We start from the raw sequence: 22228 nt of genomic DNA on the forward strand, positions 1-22228 counted from the left end.
TAAACCCCTTTTTTTCTCTAAACTCAGATACTGACTTTTCTTGCTTGCTTGCTTGCTTGCTTGCAACTCCTTACTGTCTTCCTATCCTACCCCATCACTAAGGGTCCAAAATTCATAATAAACAAAGGACAGCAACTGGGCAACACATAACAAGATTGTGTATTTCTACTATGTAAAAATGACCCAGCAAGTTTATACATTTGAGTTGGACTAGTCCTAAGCAGCATGCATTTCAACATGCTAAAATTTAGTTCCTACAGGCTAAAGCCATCAAAGATACAAATTTAAGAATGCTATTTTCAATATTATCAATTAATGTTATAGCTGGTCAATTTGCAATGTTTAAAATTACAAACACTTTGTCCAAACATGATTTGGTCAGCTAAACACTGTCTAATATCATACCCTACACTAATACAAAGTGATCTTCACTTGAAAAGCCTTCTTGCTCCCAGAAAAATTCAATACGTTAGTAATATAAGCAGTAAGAATGTTAAATTATGTGAACAAAAATGACTAGAATAGCACCATCTGGTAAGTTGTGTGTGTGTTTTGGGCAACAAGGCTGACAATCTTAGAGTAAAGGCGAAAATGTGGTAGGAGTAAGGGGATACAGAGAGGGAATCCAAATGCTACTTTAAGACAACTCTTCTGAAACATTAGGAAGAAATGTTATCAGTACCTTTGGATCCCTTCTTGACTACAGAGTTCTTCAAATGTACAACTGCTGCATGATAGACTCAGTGTGTGCTAAATGCTGACCATTTTTCAATGTTGTGTATCTAGCCCCTGAGGCCCAATAAATACATTTCTGAATGAATGTCTGCTGTGTTTTTTTAAATGATTCTAGGAAAAGTAAAAGCTCTTCTGAGGCACAAGATGACGAGCTGATGAGAAGGAAACATACCTAATTGGGAAAGTACTGCTGAGAGACACATAAGAGGTAGCAATTTCAGAGTTAGAAGACAGTCACTTAAACAACTCTGTTCTTAACCTTATTCTTGCTCACAAGCACGAAACAAATTTAAAATAATTTTTCAGGTGCTTGAAAACATGAAGAGAGAAACATTTTCTATTCATCAAACAAATTTCAGAGTGGTACAAATATAGAAAATGCACAAATACACAACACTATAATCACAGTGACCTTATATGACTTTTGTAATAGTTTATGTTATTGTATTTTTAATTTAGAAGAAATAAACTAGTCTGGAAAATGAAATTGCCCTTTAGGGATGTAAGTTTAAGCACAGCAAGCTCAAAAGACAAAAAAGATGTAAGTAGAGCTCTAGACAGAATTCACTGGCTGGCCAAACTGTGCATGAGTCAGCCAGGTGTTCCCTCCTCTCCAGCTGACCTAGTGGAAAAGAGATGGGCAGCCTATGGCATGGAAGGAAAAAAATCCCGACTGTTGCTATTTTCAAATCTGAAAGAAAATAAGTCTGTTTCTTTATGTGACATCATGTCAGATGCTCTTTTTATAACTTTGAAATATGGCTTAAAAAAATAGCCTCAGTGGCCCTTTATTAGATAACTGAATCCATACAAATTTTCAAATTCAAAACTTATAAAAATTTTACTATTCTAAATGCTAAATTATTTAGCTAAACACAGATACGGAATCACCAAGACTACAAAATCAGCCAGCAAAGCTCCACTGTTTTCACCAGGACTTGCAAAAGCAGCAGCCATTAAATTGCCAGGAATATTCTTAAATTTAGTTGCCGAAATGAAAGAAACAGAAAGGAAGAAAGAAAGAAAAAGAAAGAAAGAGAAGAAAGGAGGGAGGGAAGGCAGGCAGGCAGGCAAGAAGGAAGGAAGGAAGGAATAACCAGAATCAAAAGAAAAAAAGAAAAGAAAAAGCTACAAGATAACTATCCTTAGGAGTAAGCTTATACACAGTATATAGTAGACACCATTGTAAACAGGTGATATTTTTATAATCTAGCAGCAATGACCTCAAAACACTTATTTATATGTATATTCATCCTAGACAGAGTAACATTACTCATTTAAAGGGCAGAAAATGATTAGATGCTCTAGAATCAAAAGTTTGAGTTAAAGGAAAAACTGCAGATAATCAGACATATTTCTGTAAATGTCCTGGTCACTCTTTCTAAAGTATTTATTATTAGGTTACTTACTATGTCTTGGATACTGTTGGCAATTTAAATAATATCCTCATTTGTAGATAAAGAGTGTTTTCTTTATAACAAGTCTTAGCAACTGAAAGAAAATGGAAGGAGGGCTTACGATGTAGGTAGAACCAGTAACACTGTCAGAATCAACAGGAACAAAAAAAAGATTGTTGCCTTGAGACAATGCACTACCCCTTCTCAGATCACTGGGGTACTACTCAGTACATGAGAAAAGCAACATGCAACCTCAGAGCCCAAATAGGGCAGTATCATTTCACTGGTCAGGTCAAGCCTGGATAAGTGACCACAGGGAAAACTGAGGTACACTTTTCATACACTTTTTTTTTTTTTTTAAAGGCTGGCTAAACAGAACAGTGTATAAATTAATACAGGAAAGGCAACTGTTAATGGTCAGTTAAAAGGTACTCTTTCATTGGCCACTTTCCCCCACCTCAGTTCCCCACTGTGACTGCTTATTCTTCCTTTTCATGTCAATCATTCTGAAACTGGCAATTTGATTCAAGTTTAACAATTTTCTTTTTAAGTCTATAAATTAAGCTAAATGCAAAGTCACTACTCTCTCATTCCATGCTTCCATTTACTGTAAGAATTCAGAAACAATCATTTGCATAACTTTTTATCTTAAAAAGATAATCCTCTCTTCAGATAATCTTATCTTCAATATTAACTATGTAAAACTCATATTATAATTTTGTCATTTAATATATGCGGCATAATGGTTTGACTTGCCCTGTTCACTTGATGCATGACTTTTCTGAGTACCTGTGTCAACTGTGTAAAATCACAATAAACTGAAGGACAGCTGATCATCAGGATCTACATTTCTTGAGGTCTAACAAATTTACAAACTATAAGAAAAATGCAATAAAAACAAAAATAACAGGACATTCTTAAAGGACTTTCCCCTTAGAAGTGACAAGTAAATTACCTATGAATTATATGGATTTGATGTTTCAAATTAAAAGAAACAAAAACAAAAACCACAACTTCAAACACTGTCTTATAGAGGTTTTTTTTTTTGTTCTGATACATTTACAGTCTAATTACACTCTAGGAAAGAAACTATGATATTAAAAATTAGTTCATTAGAACGTCCAACTAGCTTAACAGCTTCACTAAGAGCTCATGACCAAATACTTTAGCTAACAAAACACACTGAGTTTCTTAATTAATACAAAAGAATCCTTCGCTCAATAGCCTTGCGACAAATAGGACATTCACTCATTCGGTCTCCACAGAGCTGACACGTTCCATGGCCACAGAGGAAAATCATATTCTTCAAACGATCCAAACATACAGGGCACATGGTCTGGAATGGGAGATAACAAGGTAATAAATGCTGAGACATTGTATATTTTGACATTGTATATAATAACTTTGTAACATTTTCTTTTGTTGTTTTAATCTTTTGTTGCTTTAAAATGTTCGAGAAATTTTTTTTAATTAAAAAATTTTTAAATAAAGTTATCCCTTTATATAAAATAGAAATATCAGTTGTACTGTCATGTATAAAAGACACTTCATTAAATAAATACTATATAAAACAAAAAATGCAAATGTCAAAATCTAACAGGAAATGAATGAAAAATAGCCCCATTCAGTCTCATTCAGATTCCCCAACTCTGTGAACTATATGCTGTTCTTGTATGAAAGTAACACAATACATCAGGCCTATGGGGGAGGGGGAGCAGTGTACAGATGTCCCTAAAGACACATGCCACACACTATGATAATATCTCAGCCCTATTATCACTATCACTTTAAAAACGAGCAAACTGGGGCTTCGTGGGGCTAAACACCTCCCCACCACAGGCCATAATGTAAACTGGATCATGTGGCCCCAGAGCTCTTGCTTTGAAACATCCTTCACTGGATTACTATTAATGTAGATCCCCTTCAATTAAAAACAATTAGCCTTGGGGCGCCTGGGTGGCGCAGTCGGTTAAGCGTCCGACATCAGCCAGGTCATGATCTCGCGGTCTGTGAGTTCGAGCCCCGCGTCAGGCTCTGGGCTGATGGCTCAGAGCCTGGAGCCTGTTTCCGATTCTGTGTCTCCCTCTCTCTCTGCCCCTCCCCCGTTCATGCTCTGTCTCTCTCTGTCCCAAAAATAAATAAACGTTGAAAAAAAAAAAAAAATTAGCCTTACTTACATATTAACAAATGTAACTTCATGAACTCAGAAAAATTTAGAAGTACGTTAGGTATACGTTGGTGAAAACACTCTAGGAAATCACATAATTTTTCACAAAAACACATTTTACGTTTTATTTTCAGAAAAACATTTTTTTTACCTTACTATACCACAATACTTCATATTATGAAGTCATTTCTATGTTATTTGGGAAAAGTATCCATGGAAAAGTATCCTAAATAACATAGAAATGACATAATCAAAAAGAATTTCTAGATTAATAAACTAGGCCTAAGGCCTATACGAAAATGTAATGATCAACTTTGACAATCATCACTGTGGCAGGGAGGGGGAAGGAACTACAAATCTAATTGTTAGCCCCACCCTTCCAAAGTAAATTTTCACATGTATCTATCTTAAAGCTTGAGAGACAAAGCTGTAGAAAATTGTATATACTTTTTTATTTTAAAAAGCCAAACCAGGGGCGCCTGGGTGGCTCAGTCGGTTAAGCTTCCGACTTCGGCTCAAGTCATGATCTCACAGTCTGTGAGTTCGAGCCCCGCGTTGGGCTCTGTGCTGACAGCTCAGAGCCTGGAGCCTGCTTCAGATTCTGTCTCCCTCTCTCTCTGTCCCTCCCCTGCTCATGCTCTGTCTGTCTCAAAAATAAATAGAAACATAAAAAAATTAAAAAAGCCAAACCAGCCTTTTAGTACCATTAAAATGGTTTCTTTCCCATTAAATTTCCAAGAGTTCTATGCAGTCAATTAGTAACTTCAGTTACTTTGAGATTAATATATTCTTAATAGCACGTGAAATTACACTGGGGTAAGAGAAAGATTGGAGATTTAAATTTTAAAAAGAGTTATTCAGATGCTTTGTCTTAGTTACCTTGACAAAAGCCAAGGACCAAGGTCCCTGCAAGAAATCCCATCAGTCCTCAGAATGAATTTTGTTGTAACTGTTTAAATATATTTTTGTGATGAAATCTGGTCATGAATATTATTTAAGGGGGAAGAAACTTCTTTGGAGTGCTGAACTTGGGATAAAAGTAGAGCTGGATTATTTATTTATTTATTTATTTTAAGTTTATTTGAGAGAGACAGAGGCAGAATGAGTGGGGGAGGAGCAGAGAGAGAGGGAGAATCCCAAGTGGGCCCCATGCTGCCAGCACAGAGCCCCACTTGGGGCTCGTACTCACGAAACTGTGAGATCATGACCTGAGCCAAAACCAAGAGTGGAATGCTTAACTGACTGAGCCACCCAGGCGCCCTAAGCTGAATTATTTTTTCAGGACCCATAATAGGGTTCAAAATTATCATTATTCACAACTAATTTTAATTCACAAATAGGAGATGAAATGCTTTTCAGAGAAGACTTGTTCAAAAATCAGTTTTATCTTTCTATAAGGGTCTTATGGGAAAGAAAATGAGATGCTAAGGAGCTTTAAGATTTAAAAAAAATTTTTTTTAATGTTTATTTTTGAGAGACAGAGAGTGAGCAGGGAAGGGGCAGAGAGAGCAGGAGACACAGAACCCGAAGCAGCTCCAGGCTCTGAGCTGTCAGCACAGAGCCTAACATGGGGCTCGAACTCACAAACCATGAGGTCATGACGTGTGAAGTCAGACACTTAAGCGACTGAGCCTCCCAGGTGCCCTGGAGCTTTAAAAGATTTTTGAAACATTCTATTTTATATTAGAATGAGCTAAATATGTTCCTATTTTTATGTTGCTACATAAGAACAGGTAAATCCATGTTTATCTTTACTCAGTCACCATATAACAAGTATTACTAGGTACTAGATTTCGAAACAAAAACTAGCCAAGTCATAGAGTTTTAATCTTTTCGGATGGGTGCTTAAATTCCTAATAAATACATATGCTTAATTCTTTAATAACTATCTACTATATTACTCTATCACAAGGGTCATTAGTTATCCTATTTATTGACTATATTACTTATAAACTCAGGTAGAAAAGACAAGTGATGACTAACAACTGCATGGCAACACTGATGTGATACCCAAACTAAAGAAATAACACCCTATGCTTCTCAATCTTTTGAATCAGATTTAATTGCTAGGTCAAATGATAAGGTGGGAAGGGAAAAAAGCAGACTTTCTTACTTACCATATATGTAACAAGTTTTAACTAGCTTCTTTATTTTACTGTTGCTGCTATGAAATATTGAGTAGATAAGAGAGGACGTCTGTTGGTATGTATAAGATATAAAGAACAATATAAACCACCACCCAGCTTAAAGCATGGAGTGCTACCCTTTCTTTTGAAGCCCCTCCATATATCTTCCCAAATCCTTTCCATCTACCCATCACTGAAACCCACTATTCTAAATACTGCATTTATCTTTCCCTTGCTTTCTGTTATGACAGAGTGAGAGTGAAAGAGAACATATATATTTTTCCTTTCTACTGAAGTATCACACTTATATAGAAATGTGCACAAATCATAAATGTACCATTTGATAAAAGTTCACAAATTGATCAAATGCACGTAATGGGCACTTTATATCCCTCTATACAGAAACTTCCCTTGTGCCCCACCTTCCAGCCATCCCAAGAAAACCACTACCCTTGGTTTTAAACACCATCTGTACAATTTTTTCCAAATTTGCACTTCAAAATAATATCCTGCTTAGTTAATATTACAGTGACAAACTTTTCCAAAGTGTTTTTACTAATTTGTACTCCCGTATTCTAATACCGTGTACTGATCATTTCTTTCTTTTTCTTTTTTTTTAAGCAGGCTTCACTCCCAGTGTGAAGTCCAACACAGGGCTTTAACTTACAACTGTGAGCTCGAGGCCAGAGCTGAGATCAAGAGTCATTCGCTTAACTGACTGAGACTCCCAGGTGCCCCTATACTGACAATTTCTAACACAGAGTTTTCTACTCAGTCTGGTAGGGAGACAGGCACCTCACTGTAGTTTTCTTTTCTGTAATTTTCCTTTCTTCTACTTCCTCCTCTTCTTTTTTTAATGTAAGCTCTATGCCCAAAGTGGGGCCTGAACTCACAACCCCAAGATCAAGAGTCACATGCTCTACTGACTAAGCCAGCCGGGCACCCCAATTTTCATTTCTTGATTACTAGTCTGGTTGAGCATTACTGGTCATCTGTTTGTTTCTTATTTTGGAAAAGGCCTGATTAAATCTTTTAATCATATTACCTTTTACAAACTATTCAAATACTATAAATGATACCCTAATGTGAATCCTACTTACTATGTAAAACACCAACAGCTTTATAGAAAAATATTAAATGCCATCCTTAGAATCATCATTTACCATGAAGAGATCATCATTACCTGCTCCTTAATGTCCTGTAACTGCTGTTGCAACTTTTGCACATCTGCATTGACATTGGTATTATCCTTGTCCTTTTGTAACACAGGAATATTTCCACTTGCTATAATACAAATAAAATATTTTAATGTTATGACTGTTTTGACATAGCAATGATTTTTTTTATTTCTAAAATTATTACTACTTTATTAAAAACCAGACTATTACTAGAATCCCCTTAAAATTTTTTTTTCACTCATGGACAACCAATACAGTAGTGACATTCACGTTATACTCCTTCATTTATAATCTTTAAAAAGAAAACAGGTTTGCACATTATTTTCTAATTCTATTTAACTCAGCCAGACAACAAACTACACAGACTTTTGAGTTCTCCGAGGCGCTTCTACTTGCTTCCTTTGGCAAGCTCACAAACACATTCTATGCTTGTTTTCTCTGTTCCTGCATTTTACAAAGCCAAGATGGGAGGTAGCACAGCACTTTGGCCAGTTTGGGCAGCAATAATCATAAAGTCTCTTAGATGATGTTTAGGAGAACACACAAAAACCTAACCTCCTTCCTTTCTTCCCAGCCCTCCTTGTTACTGATTGGAGATGAGGAATTCCATGAAAGAAAAGATGTGATCAGTGGGTCTACTAAACGGAGGGAGTTTTTGTTTTTTTTGTTTTTGTTTTTTTTGTTTTTTTTTGAGAGAGAGAGTGAGAGAGAGGGAGAGAACAAGCGGAGGAGGGGCAGAGGGAGAGAGAAAATTCAAGTAGGCTGCACGCCCAGTGTGGAGCCCGATGTGGGGCTCAATCTCACAACCCTGAGATCATGACCTGAGCCGAAATCAAGAGTTAAACCTTTAACTGAATGAGGCACCCAGGCGCCCCTAGAGGGAAATTTTTTATTGCACTTTTCCTACTCTTTATAGACTTTTACTCTTTTACTCTAGTTAACTTGTTTCTGGGATTTTAATTCTGCTCTATCAGTGATAAAGACAAAGAGCCCTGAGCAGAATTGGCTACACTAATGTTCTTCCTCGTGCATACATAGAACAAAGAAATCAAAGGTACCATTCCAAGCTTCTATCTAGTGCAAAGATGAAAAATATTTTTATACAGCTATAGTACTGAAAAGGTTGAAAGTAGGGGGCGCCTGGGTGGCTCAGTCAGTTGAGGTTCTGACTCTTGGTTTCAGCTCAGGTCATGATCTCGATGTTTCATGGGTTTGAGCCCCCACATTGGGCTCTATGCTGGCAGCGTGGAGCCTGCTTGGAATTCTCTCTCTTTCCCTCTCTCTTCCCCTCCCCCACTCACACTGTCTCTGTCTGTCTCATAATAAATAAATAAACTTTAAAAAAAAAAGAAAAGAAAAGTGCTGGAGAGGATGCGGAGAAATGGGAACCCTCTTGCACTGTTGGTGGGAATGCAAACTGGTGCAGCCACTCTGGAAAACAGTGTGGAGGTTCCTCAAAAAAATTAAAAATAGATCTACCCTATGACCCAGCAATAGCACTGCTAGGAATTTACCCAAGGGATACAGGAGTGCTGATGCATAGGGGCACTTGTACCCCAATGTTTATAGCAGCACTTTCAACAACAGTCAAATTATGCAAAGAGCCCAAATGTCCATCAACTGATGAATGGATAAAGAAGATGTGGTTTATATATACAATGGAATACTACTTGGCAATGAGAAAGAATGAAATATGGCCTTTTGTAGCAACGTGGATGGAACTGAAGAGTGTTATGCTAAGTGAAATAAGTCATAGAGAGAAAGATACCATATGTTCACTCTTATGTGGATCCTGAGAAACTTAACAGAAGACCATTGGGGAGGGGAAGGGGAAAAAAATAGTTACAGAGAGGGAAGGAGCCAAACTATAAGAGACTCTTAAAAACTGAGAATAAACTGAGGGTTGATGGGGTGTGGGCGAGAGGGGAAAGTGGGTGATGGGCACTGAAGAGGACACCTGTTGGGACAAGCACTGAGTGTTGTATGGAAACCAATTTGACAATAAATTATATATAAAAAAATAAATTAAAAAAAATTTTTAAAAGGTTGAAAGTAAATAATTTTTCATCTTTCCACTTCTTTACTGAGTTACATTTCAGTTTATCTACAGTTACTCTGTCCCGAATAAATGCTATTCTATAAAATACTGACATGTGCTAGGTGAAATGTGCTACACCCAAGAATGAGATGTTAACACTTATATAACTGAAAAAATAATTTGTAATATGCTAATTCACCAAGATACTCTAAATTTAATGTTAAAAAAAAGCAAATTTTCTTTAAGCAAGAACACAACAATTTTCTTTATATTACACATGGAGGTTTCTTAAAAAACCAATGCTCAAAGTTCTATAATCATACTGCAAGCTAGAAAAATACAATCTCAAGTTTCCTGTGATAAGAACAAAACCCCATCTGTTCCTCTGTAGACTGAGGTCACGTAACCTTGTGCTTCACAAGCCAACATTCTACTACACATGAGAAGAGATGTTCATGAAAGTCCCAAGAAGACAGCAAAGTAAGAAAAATACACTTACAGATGTCATCAGTGGCATCTTCTGAACTTTTCCCTCCACAACACATAATGAAAGGCACTCTTCGTTCAACTACTGCCCGGCACTGCACACACTTCTTCATCAGGCTAGCACAGTCTGGAAAACAGCAATAGGATACTTCTTACAAGAGACAAGGTGATAAGAGGGTTGGCCTTTTTTGTTCATTTTTAAATTTCACACTAAGATGGGGCACCTGGGTGGCTCAGTCAGTTAAGCTTCTGATGTCGGCTCAGGTCATGATCTTGCAGTTTGTGGGTTCGAGCCCCACGTCGGGCTCTGTGCTGACAGCTCAGAGCCTGGAGCCTGCTTCGATTCTGCGTCTCCCTCTCTCTGCCCCTCCCCTGCTCACGTACGCTCTCTCCCTCTCTCTCTCTCTCTCTCTCTCTCTCTCTCTCTCTCTCTCAAAAATAAATAAACTTAAAAAAAAATTTTAATTTCACATTAAGATAAACATTAAACAAGTTCTATGAATACACAATTCTATCTTCTTAAAATGTTATCATCTTACAAATGTATATTCTCTAGAGGCAGCCTCTAGAAGAGAGCACCCCTTGTCATGAAAATAATGACATTTTCTAGTAATATATTAGAATAAATTGTCAAAGTTGTTTTTCTGGGTTTTTAACTGTTTTGTTTTTTTTTTTTTTTTTTTGAGAGAGAGAGAGGGCATGTGTGAGCAGGGACAGGGCAGAGAGAGAGAGAGAAAGAGAGAGAAAATCCTAAGCAGGCTCTCTGCACTGTCAGAATCCCAAAGTGGGGCTTAATCTCACGACTGTGAGATCATGACCAGAGCTGAAATCAAGAGTCAGACAGACGTTCAACAGACTGAACCACCCAGTCACCACCCCCCTTTTTTTTCCACCTGCAAATAAGCACAATTTTATTTATCCCTTTTCAATATGTACACCTTTTATTTTTTTTTCATTTTTTCTTTTTTTCATGCCTTGTGCCCTAGTTTTTTTTTTCAACATAATACTTAATTTTTTTTTTTTTAATTTACATCCAAGTTAGTTAGCATATAGTGAAACAATGATTTCAGGAGTAGATTCCTTAGTGCCCCTTACCCATTTAGCCCATCCTCCCTCCCACAACCCCTCCAGTAACCCCTAGTTTGTTCTCCATATTTATGAGTCTCTTCTGTTTTGTCCCCCTCCCTGTTTTTATATTATTTTTGTTTCCCTTCCCTTATGTTCATCTGTTTTGTCTCTTAAAGTCCTCATATCAGTAAAGTCATATGATATTTGTCTTTCTCTAATTTCACCTAGCATAATACCCTCCAGTTCCATCCACGTAGTTGCAAATGGCAAGATTTCATTCTTTTTGATTGCCGAGTAATACTCCATTGAATATATATACCACATCTTCTTTATCCATTCATCCATCAATGGACATTTGGGCTCTTTCCATACTTTGGCTATTGTTGATAGTGCTGCTATAAACATGGGGGTGCATGTGTCCCTTGGAAACAGCACACCTGTATTTCTTGGATAAATACCTAGTAGTGCAATTGCTGGGTTGTAGGGTAGTTCTATTTTTAGTTTTTTGAGGAACCTCCATACTGTTTTCCAGAGTGGCTGCACCAGCTTGCAGTCCCACCAACAAAGCAAAAGAGTCCCTCTTTCTCCGCATCCTTGCCAACATCTGTTGTTGCCTGAGTTGTTAATGTTAGCCATTCTGACAGGTGTGAAGTGGTATCTCATTGTGGATTTGATTTGTATTTCCCTGATGATGAGTGATATGGAGCATTTTTTCATCTGTCGGTTGGCCATCTGGATGTCTTCTTTGGAGAAGTGTCTATTCATGTCTTTTGCCCATTTCTTCACTGGATTATTTGTTTTTTGGGTGTTGAGTTTGATAAGTTCTTTATAGATTTTCAATACTAACCCTTTATCTGATATGTTGTTTGCAAATATCTTCTCCCATTCTGTCAGTTGCCTTCTAGTTTTGCTGACTGTTTCCTTCACTGTGCAAAAGCTTTTTATTTTGATGAGGTCCCAGTTCATTTTTGCTTTTGTTTCCCTTGCCTCCAGAGATGTGTTGAGTAAGAAGTTGCTGCGGCCAAGATCAAAGAGGTTTTTGCCTGCTTTCTCCTTGAGGATTTTGATGGCTTCCTGTCTTACATTGAGGTCTTTCATCCATTTTGAGTTTATTTTTGTGTTTGGTGTAAGAAAGTGGTCCAGGATGCTGTCCAGGTTGCTTCTGCATGTTGCTGTCCAGTTTTCCCAGCACCAGTTGCTGAAGAGACTGTCTTTATTCCCATTGGATATTCTTTCCTGCTTTGTCAAAGATTAGTTGGCCATACGTTTGTGGGTCCATTTCTGGGTTCTCTATTCTGTTCCATTGATCTGAGTGTCTCTTCTTGTGTCAGTACCATACTGTCTTGGTGATTATAGCTTTGTAATACAGATTGAAGTCTGGGATTGTGATGCCTCCTGCTTTGGTTTTCTTTTTCAAGATTGCTTTGGCTATTCAGGGTCTTTTCTGGTTCCATACAAATGTTAGGATTATTTGTTCTAGCTCTGTGAAGAATGATGGTGTCATGTTGATAAGGATTGCACTGAATATGTAGATTGCTTTGGGTAGTATCGACATTTTAACAATATTTGTTCTTACTATTCAAGAGCATGGAATCTTTTTGCATTTTTTTTGTGTCTTCTTCAATTTCTTTCATAAGCTTTCTATAGTTTTCAGTGTATAGATTTTTCACCTCTTTGGTTAGATTTATTCCTAGGTATCTTATGGTTTTTGGTGCAACTGTGTAAATGGGATCAATTCCTTGATTTCTCTTCCTGTCGCTTCATTGTTTGGTGTATAGGAATGCAACCAATTTCTGTGCATTGATTTTATAACCTGCAACTATGCTGAATTCATGAATCAGTTCTAACAGTGTTCTGGTGGAATCTTTTGGGTTTTCCATATAGAGTATCATGTCATCTGTGAAGAGTGAAAGTTTGACCTCCTCCTGGCTGATCTGGATGCCTTTTCTTTGTGTTGTGTGATTGCAGAGGCTAAGACTTCCAATACTATGTTGAACAAAAGTGGCGAGAGTGGACATCCCTGTCTTGTTCCTGACCTTAGGGGGAAAGCTCTCAGTTTTTCCAAGTTGAGGATGATATTAGCGTTGGGTAATTCATATATGACTTTTATGATCTCAAAGTATGATCCCTCTATCCCTACTTTCTTGAGGGTTTTTATCAAGAAAGGATTCTGTATTTTGTCAAATGCTTTCTCTGCATCTGTTGAGAGAATCATATGGTTCTTGTCCTTTCTTTTATTGATGTGATGAATCATGTTAATTGTTTTGCAGATATTGAACCAGCCCTGCATCCCAGGTATAAATCCCACTTGGTCATGATGAATAATTTTTTTAATGTACTGTTGGATCCAGTTGGCTAATACCTTGTTGAAGATTTTTGCATCCATGTTCATCAGGGAAATTGGTCTATAGTTCTCCTTTTTAGTAGGGCCCCCTTTTTTTTTTAAATAAAAAATACTTCAAGATCTTAAGGCTTGAGAATAAAAAAGGAAGATACTTTTTATAAGTTTTAACTAATATAGAATTATAAGGTTGCTCACATAATTTTCTAAATGTACTTTCTATTGTAAACAGTTTGTCTCTAAAATTCCTAAAATATGTTGAACAATTCTCTTCCTTCTCTATCAAATTGATATCATTTATTATGGAATTGTTTAGTAACTACTTGTTTAATGTAGTAGCCATGAAAATATCAAAAATATATCATAATGGGCTTTCTAATGTTACGTATCAGAGGAATGCTCTCCCATCCCAAGAGGAAATACCTAGGCAAAATTACAGGTTGTGGATTATTAATTCTATACCTAAAGTTATTAACTAATTACAAAATAACATCCTGCAATATACCCTTCCTCATTAGCATGTATTATGAACGTATACTCCATATCTTAGTCTATGTACCAAGTGTCTTTATCGTCTCAAAAACAGGGGGGACAAAAAAACCCCAGGAAAATTGTGACAGGTATCCAGGGATAATTTATGTAGATAAGATGGGGCGTACGCTCCTAATGGTGCTTGCACTGGTGGACAGAAAAGGATTATCAAGACCAATCCCATGTCAAGGCCCAGACAGAGCTGGGTCTGATGCTGGCCTATGCACGATGCACTAGGTAGGAGCAAATGCTAATAGAAATCTGGTTTGGGATTGGTCTTCAATCTGAGGGCACATTTTTTCCTTAAATTTAGTGGATTAAACTAATTAATTAATTTGATATGTAACAATTATTTGAAATTCTTTTAAGTTAGACTGTTATACTGTTTCTACAAAATCTTTCTTACTCCCCCCAAAATGGATACAATCTCTCCTTCCTCTGGTCTGTCAAGGCATTTACACTCTTCAAGGTTTCAATACTCTGTTTAACATTACTGGGATATGGACTGCTTCACCATTCCTTGAAAGAGGGGCATTTTCCACCTCAATTTCATCTTCCCTAGCAAATAAATGTTTAACAACTTGTCTGTAAAATGGAGAAAACAATCTACTTCTTAGGGTTGTTGTGAAGATAAGTGAGGAAGTATTCTAAAAGAAATTAAAATGTCTGGTACCAGTCAAGAGCTTAATAAAAGTTAGCTATTCCTCTTGTTATAAAAGTTAGCTGTTACACTTGTTACATCTGAATACAAAGACAATGTAAGAACGTTGGGAAACTCCTGGGGAAAACACCACAATAAGGCCTGAGAATCTGTATTATCAACTACTCATTATAACCAGCTTTCAAGTCTCTTCTGTAGGTATCACTTTGTTCTATCACATGTGTCAGTAAACTACAGCCTACAGGCCAAACCCAACCAGGTCCCTGTTTTTATAAACAAAATTTTAAGGAAGAACAATCCCGCCTATTTATTTACATGCTGTCTATGGTTGTTTTTGCACTACAGTGGCAGAGTTGAGCAATAGGAAAGAGTTAAGTACTTACTACGGAAACCATGTGGCCTATAGAGTCAAAAATATGATTTGACCCTTTACAGAAAAAGTTTGCTAGCCCCTAGACTATGAAAACTTAAGTAACCTGAGCTCTTTTCACTTAAGACAGAAATCTCTTTCCACAAGCCCTCTGACAGTTGATAACAGCCATTATACTAGTCTTTGGAAAACAAAACCAATTACTTGAGGCAGAATGTTATAGGAGGAAACCTTGATCCTTTATTTAGTTAATTCGCTGCTTATCAGAATGAAAAAACCACCAAGGTTTAAAACAAATCTATGTCAATTAAATTAATCTATCATATAATCTGTGTATTACTTAAATATTACACTGAAAATCAATACCTATTGACTAAACTATTTTATAATAGGAAACACCATGCTTTACTTTGAGCTCATTTAAGTAAAGTATAAGTTGTTAAACTTGTTTAAAACCCTTCACTGACAAATGAAACCAGCAAAGGGAAGAGGAGAATGTTGAACAGTGCATGAATTTGAAAAGAACAAGAGGGGGATATAAAAAGGAAGGGACTCTGAGATAGTATGTTTAAAAGATATTTTAAAACATCATGAACTTTCAATATATCCTCCAAAACAGCTCTTTTAACATAACGACTAAGAAAGGTTAAGAAGGCCAGACAGTATAGCCCCAAATAGTTGCTGTGGGTGATTCAGTAGTGGGGGAAAAAAGTATGCAGGAGAGGCAATATTAAGGTGAAGACAAATGAAGATGTGCTAATTTTATATGTGAAAAGGCCTAGACTAAATGTTTCAAAATTCATTTTTGGAAATAAATTTCTATTGTGTGTGATAAGAGATCCTTTTGTGCTGATACAAATGAAATCAAAATGTGAGCTGGTAGAACATAGCCTGTTCTGCCTTCTCTAACCTCAGAGCAAGGAGGGACATAGGTGACATTGTACATAGTACCAAGGAAGAGATGGAAGGTACTAGAAAGGCTGACCAATGTTTTTGCTCATGGGTTATATATAAAAACAAAACAAAACAAAACAAAAACAAACAAACAAACAAAAAAAAACCTCAAAGCTATACTTTGTTTCATTTTCTAGTTCTATGAAAACACCAAGGAAGTTCTGTACAGGCTACTTACTCTCACAAGCACACATGTGTCCACAAGGTTGAAAAAGAACAGCTGCTTTCTTGTCAGAGCATACCACACATTCTTCAATCTACAAAAAAAGAGGTTACAGCATAAGTGTGAACATGTACAGATAAATCCTGTAACTCTAACAGTTTCTTTTATATCCAAGTGTATTTCCTCTATAAGGAAACACTCTTAGCACAGTGAAACTTCACACACTACTTCTCTGTCCCTGACTCTCTGGGTTGCTCATTTTTTCACCTTTATAAACTCTGGCCCTTCATAGGTTCTATTTCCATGTTAGTCTTCCTACCTATCCTAAAGAATGATAAAGAAAACTCCATTTCCTCTGTGGTCAGAAAGACCAGAATAGACTTTAATTCTCTTTTATTCAAAAATTACTTTGAAAGAAAAATAAGAAGAGCAAATAAAGGAGTATAAAAATAAATCTAAGATAAGCTAGATTTCTAATATTAATAAAAAACCAGCCAGATTAGCAGACTGCTAGGGCCCAAGGGGAATTTTTCTATTTATCCACATCCAAGGAACTCTACCCAACATATCCTTTTCTGGGACCTAGTCAGTTCTCCCATGCTGGTGGGAGTCCATGGCTTTGGCCTGTTCTTTCTCTATAATCTCTAAAGGCACAAGTCTTCCACTATCTATTCATAATATTCCTTAATTTTATCTCCTCTTCATCTCCACTTCATCTGAGTTTTGAGTGTGTAACTATTTCTCAACCTTGGCTCTTGGTTTTTTTCAACCCCATCCCACCCCACTGCCCTTGCATTTTTCACTTGTTCTCCCCCCTTCTGACACACATTCACATTTACCCATATCTTGTGACATTAATATTACTGCCCCAAAATGATGACCACCACTCATCTATAATTTCACCTAACTAACCAAATTTTGCATGTGCTCTCTCTATGGACTTTCCCAATGTGTACCTTGCTATGTACATAGAATTTCTATAGTTGAATTAACAGGAGAAAGCAGTAAGATATGATTGGTTGGGACCTTTATATTTCTGGATTCAAATTCCAGTCCCAATAAGAACAAATTACCTAACACTGTTGAGCCAAAGTTTTTTTTTTAAATCTAAATGATAAAGAACAAACCCTTCTTCACAAGGTGGTTAAACCAGATATTATGTATGGAGTGTTTAGTTAAAAAAATCTTTGTAGCCTTAACATTTTTCCCCCTTTGGATTTTTTTCCTCAGGTTACATTCCCAGGAATGAAATTACTAAATCAAAGCATGTTTATTGCAAAGGTTCACAAATACTGTCAGCATGGTCTCTCAAAAACATGAACCCATTTATTCAGCCTCCAGCAGTGTTTAAAAGAGTGTGCATTTTCCACTGTCCAGGATAGCATTTTTTAAATTTTATTTATGCTAATTTGATAGGAATGATTAATGGTAATTCATAATTTTTTATTTATATTTCCTTAACTGCTAAGGAGATAAAGCTTATTTACTCCCCCTTCCTCCAAATATTAGTTTTATAATTTGTTTGATCTTTAATGAAGATGTTCATTACTCTTTAACCACTTGGGGTCACTATTTCTTTATATTCAAAGCTCTGTCGCTAACCTGGCAAATCTGTTTGGTGGGTATGTTACTTTTTGTACTTTTCTGCAGGTTTGAAAATTTTAGAACTTGAAAGTCAAACTGAAAGCCTACTGATTCTTGGAATTCAGAAATGGTCTAGAAAGGTATGACAGCACATTCCTCCCTCTCTACCTGCTCCATCAATTTTCCCTTTGTAGACACTCTTGTCTGTGTATCATCACACGGGGGAAAGAGCAGGGACTTAAGAATCATGAGACCTGCATTTGATTCTTTGAGTACACTTCTTTGAGCTTCAATTTTTCCAACTGTGAATCCTAGAGTTAGACAACCAGTAAGGGTTATTCAGTATCTGGGACTCCGCTTCTGGCAACCTGGGGCTCTGAACTCTGAACTTTACATCTCTCTCAAAGCACCTACAACATCCTATATGGCAAAGTAGATTTTAATCTAAGTTTACCAGCACATTACCAGTTTTTAGCAGCTAATTATCATATTCATCTCTGTCCTGACTACAAAACATGTGCTCAATAAAGATTTGTTAAAATAAGGCTTAATCCAACACAAAAAGTTTCAGGCCCAACAACAGAATGCATAGATCAATCTAAAAAATAAGAGAATGGCTTGAATTTTTACCCTTTCAGATTCTTTCCCAAACTGTTGCTTAGTGAGCAGGTAACTAAAGCAAATTATAAATACCAAGTAGAATGATTTGCATTAATCTATTAAGCAGGGATGACCTAGATAGAATGCATATAAAATACCACCACAGCACCTGCAGTTACGAGACTGTCTGCACTTAACAGACAGTTAAGTGTTGTTAGTTCATCCTTCCCACCTTTACAAAGAGACTAAGCAGCTATACACACCTTACTACTCCAAAATCCTCTATCCAAAAATAACTTCCTTGTAATTTTCCTGTGCCAAAAATTTTACCAAAGATTTGTTCATTTGGATCACAGAAAACATCTAGTTTTAGAAGGCTCCCTATGAAAATGTACAAAGCACCGGCAATGTAACACCTTTTAAGTCATTGCCAGCTAATTCATTATAAGAATTAGTGCCGGGGCGCCTGGGTGGCGCAGTCGGTTAAGCGTCCGACTTCAGCCAGGTCACGATCTCGCGGTCCGGGAGTTCGAGCCCCGCGTCGGGCTCTGGGCTGATGGCTCAGAGCCTGGAGCCTGTTTCCGATTCTGTGTCTCCCTCTCTCTCTGCCCCTCCCCCGTTCATGCTCTGTCTCTCTCTGTCCCAAAAATAAATAAATGTTGAAAAAAAAAAAATTAAAAAAAAAAATTAAAAAAAAAAAAAAAAAAAGAATTAGTGCCAGCTCCTTTCTAATTAATGAAGGTTAATGAACAGCTTAAGAAACATCAAGGGGGAAAAAAAAAAAAAAGAAACATCAAGGGGATAATGAAGAGAATAAAAAGAGAACAAAAAAAAAGAGTATAAGCTTTATAAATGAAACCAAAGAAAACCAAGAGATCTTTTGGTTTAAGCTACTCACCTTAAGAGAAATCATTTGTAAAAAACTTAAATCTCATTTTAACACACACACATGGAAAAACTAACAAGGAAAATCAATTATTTCAGTACAACCAAAATGGGTAAGACAATATAGTTATGATAGAGCACTAAGTTACACAGAAAAAGAATGAAACCAGAAACCTAGAAACGAGTAATACTTCTCAAAAAGTAGAGTCAGACAAGATAAAAAGTTCAGAGTGGATACAGAATTTGGCCCTTGCTAACAGCAAGATGACAGACAGACTTTATTTGCCTCTTGGTGGGACACAATACAAAGTGAGTACCACCATCTGTGAGAATTTCTTGCCAAAAATGTTTAAGCTGACCCTAATCAAGCTGTTAGATCTAACTTCCAGTTTACAGGAAACACAGAGGATAAAGAAACAAATTACACAACACTCTGATAAAACAATCAAATCCAGAATGTGTGACATTCTACAAAAAACAAACAAACAAACAAACACCTGGTGTTTTATGAAGATGAATGCAAGAGAGTCCGTGTACTCAAAAAAGGTGCAATATATAATAACTACAATGAAAAATGGGATTAAGTACAGCTTTAGGTTATAAAAGCAAAATAGATTGATTTTTAACTTCTATAGTTTCTATATACAAAGAAGGAAACTCAAAATTGTTTTCTTCATAAATATATAAATTATACATTCTTAAATTTAAATCATCCTTTTTTTTTTTTTTAATGTTTATTTTTGAGACACAGAAGGAGCATGAACAGAGGAGGGGCAGAGAGAGAGGGAGACACAGAATCCAAAGCAGGCTCCAGACTCTGAGCTGTCAGCACAGGGCCTGATGCAGCGCTCAAACCCACGAACCGTGAAATCATAACCTGAGCCAAAGTCAGACACTTAACCTACTGAGCCACCCAGGCACCTCAAATTTAAATCATTCTTAGAACAAAGTTTAACAGACATATGGCATCATATAATCTTATTTATCATAATTTATAATCTCAAAGAACTTCATAAAATGATAAAATACTGTATTAAAAATATATTACCTTTGTCCTTGACTGAACTTGTTCTTTACAGATGAGGCATTTCTTGACTCGTGGAGAACACAAAGAACAGGTAGCAATATGTCCACATGGGCCAAAAAGAGTATCTCTCTTCATATCTGAGCACACCATGCACTCTTCTAAGGTTTCAGAATCATTACTAATCATGGAAGGACTTCGAGAACCCACTTGACCACTAATAAAAGAAAATACTTCTCATCAATCCTATCAGAATATTTATATTACAACTTCATTAAAATATTTTTAAAACACCTAGAGCATCATTCATATACATAAAAACAGCTTTACTTATATTAAAAAATTAAGCTTTAACATCTGTATATGAAACACTGCATACCATATTTTTCCATTTGTATACATCTCTGCATCTTTACAGGCTTCTGATACTATTTAAATTTCAAATTGAACAAATAGCTCACCCAATGGAAAAGGGTGAATCTTCTTTTAACAAAGAAACCAAAAACACTAGTTACAAAAAATTTAACATAAACAGTTTCACTCAGAATCTGTTACCTATAAAGAACCAGCAGAGAAGGGCATAGGAATAAAACACAAATTCTAGCTAGAGCCCACATTAGTTATCCTAACTACAGACAGAATGAAGCATCATTAGAGTCCACAACTGACAGGGCACTGTGGAAAATACGTCACTGCAGCTGCTGTTTTGACATTTCTTTAAATGTATCCTTAAGGGGCATAAAATTCTACTATGGAAAGACAGAACACATCTATAAATAATTGGATACAAGACACAGAAATACATATATATGACCAACTACAGCTATACAAAAGGGATACTCTGTTTCTACCATAATCTTCAGAAACTCATGAACATCCATACACACACACATACACACACACACACACACACACACACACACACACACACACACACTGGTTCCATCTTAGACCCCAGCATTAAAGTTACTACTGCAGGAATTATAGCGCTTTATATCTATATTTTTAGATATGCTCTGTCCTGCTGTAATAGAATTTTATGTTCCTCAAGGACACACTTAAAGAAATGTATATACCTCATATGAATTTCTCCATTAACAGCTCAATGTATATAGATTCCAAAGAGATGTCATTTCATCTCCACACCCAAATTAAAAGAGAGACAAGAGAACACAAAGTTAAGGGAAAACTACCAAAATGTTGAATGGCCAGAACCAGGTATAAACGGCAGTAATAGCTGCACAGCATTGTTGGGATAAAAAAAGGAACAAAATATACATACCTCTTTATATGTCTACAATATTTCATAATAAGAAAAGCAATTGTGTTATAAATAATTAAAATTACTGACATATTTTACTTTTAGAAAAAAAAAGACAAGTGTGAAATCATTTTTAGAGAAAACCCCATCAGGAATCGGTTCCTTCATGTGTTCATTCTTTCAATCCTTCAGTGATACTTAGTGAGTGAGTGTCTGTCAGGCATTGTACAAGGTGCTAGAATTATTACAGACTTTGTGTGACATACACCCTACTGGTGAGCATGTACACTGCCTCTCTTATAAAAGTCTACCGAGCACCTGGGTGGCTCAGCTGGTTAGGTGTCTGACTCTGGATTTCGGCTCAGGTCATGATCTCATGGTTTTTGAGATCAAGCCCTGCATCGGGCTCTCCACTGACAGTGCAGAACCTGCTTAGGATTCTCTCACTCTCTCTCTCTGCCCCTTCCCCATTTGCATTTGCGCTCTTTCTCTCTCCCTCTCTCCCTCTCTCTCTCTCTCTCTCAGAATACATAAACATTTTTTTTAAGTCTATTAAAAATTTCAGGGCACTTGGGTGGCTGAGTCAGTTAAGTGTCCAACTCTTGATTTCCGCTCAGGTCATGATCTCATGGTTTGTGGGTTCAAGCCCCACACTGGGC

The 22228-nt window shown here is 36.6% G+C and overlaps 1 protein-coding gene across 1 annotated transcript in view; it reads right to left on the reverse strand.

The window, feature by feature from the left end:
- Positions 1-1789: 1789 nt before the first annotated feature.
- The window catches only part of MIB1 (mindbomb E3 ubiquitin protein ligase 1), a 122637-nt gene continuing 102198 nt past the window's right edge, over positions 1790-22228 (reverse strand). Inside the window, exons 17-21 of the mRNA XM_030335688.1 lie at positions 20333-20525; positions 16231-16309; positions 10141-10254; positions 7609-7709; positions 1790-3468 (exon numbers count right to left, since the gene is read on the reverse strand). Coding sequence (XP_030191548.1) covers positions 3328-3468; positions 7609-7709; positions 10141-10254; positions 16231-16309; positions 20333-20525 — 628 coding nt within the window. The 3' untranslated portion in view covers positions 1790-3327. The remainder of the gene's footprint in view (positions 3469-7608; positions 7710-10140; positions 10255-16230; positions 16310-20332; positions 20526-22228) is intronic.

The sequence above is a fragment of the Lynx canadensis genome, chromosome D3 (assembly GCF_007474595.2).
Source record: "Lynx canadensis isolate LIC74 chromosome D3, mLynCan4.pri.v2, whole genome shotgun sequence".
Classification (NCBI taxonomy): domain Eukaryota; kingdom Metazoa; phylum Chordata; class Mammalia; order Carnivora; family Felidae; genus Lynx; species Lynx canadensis.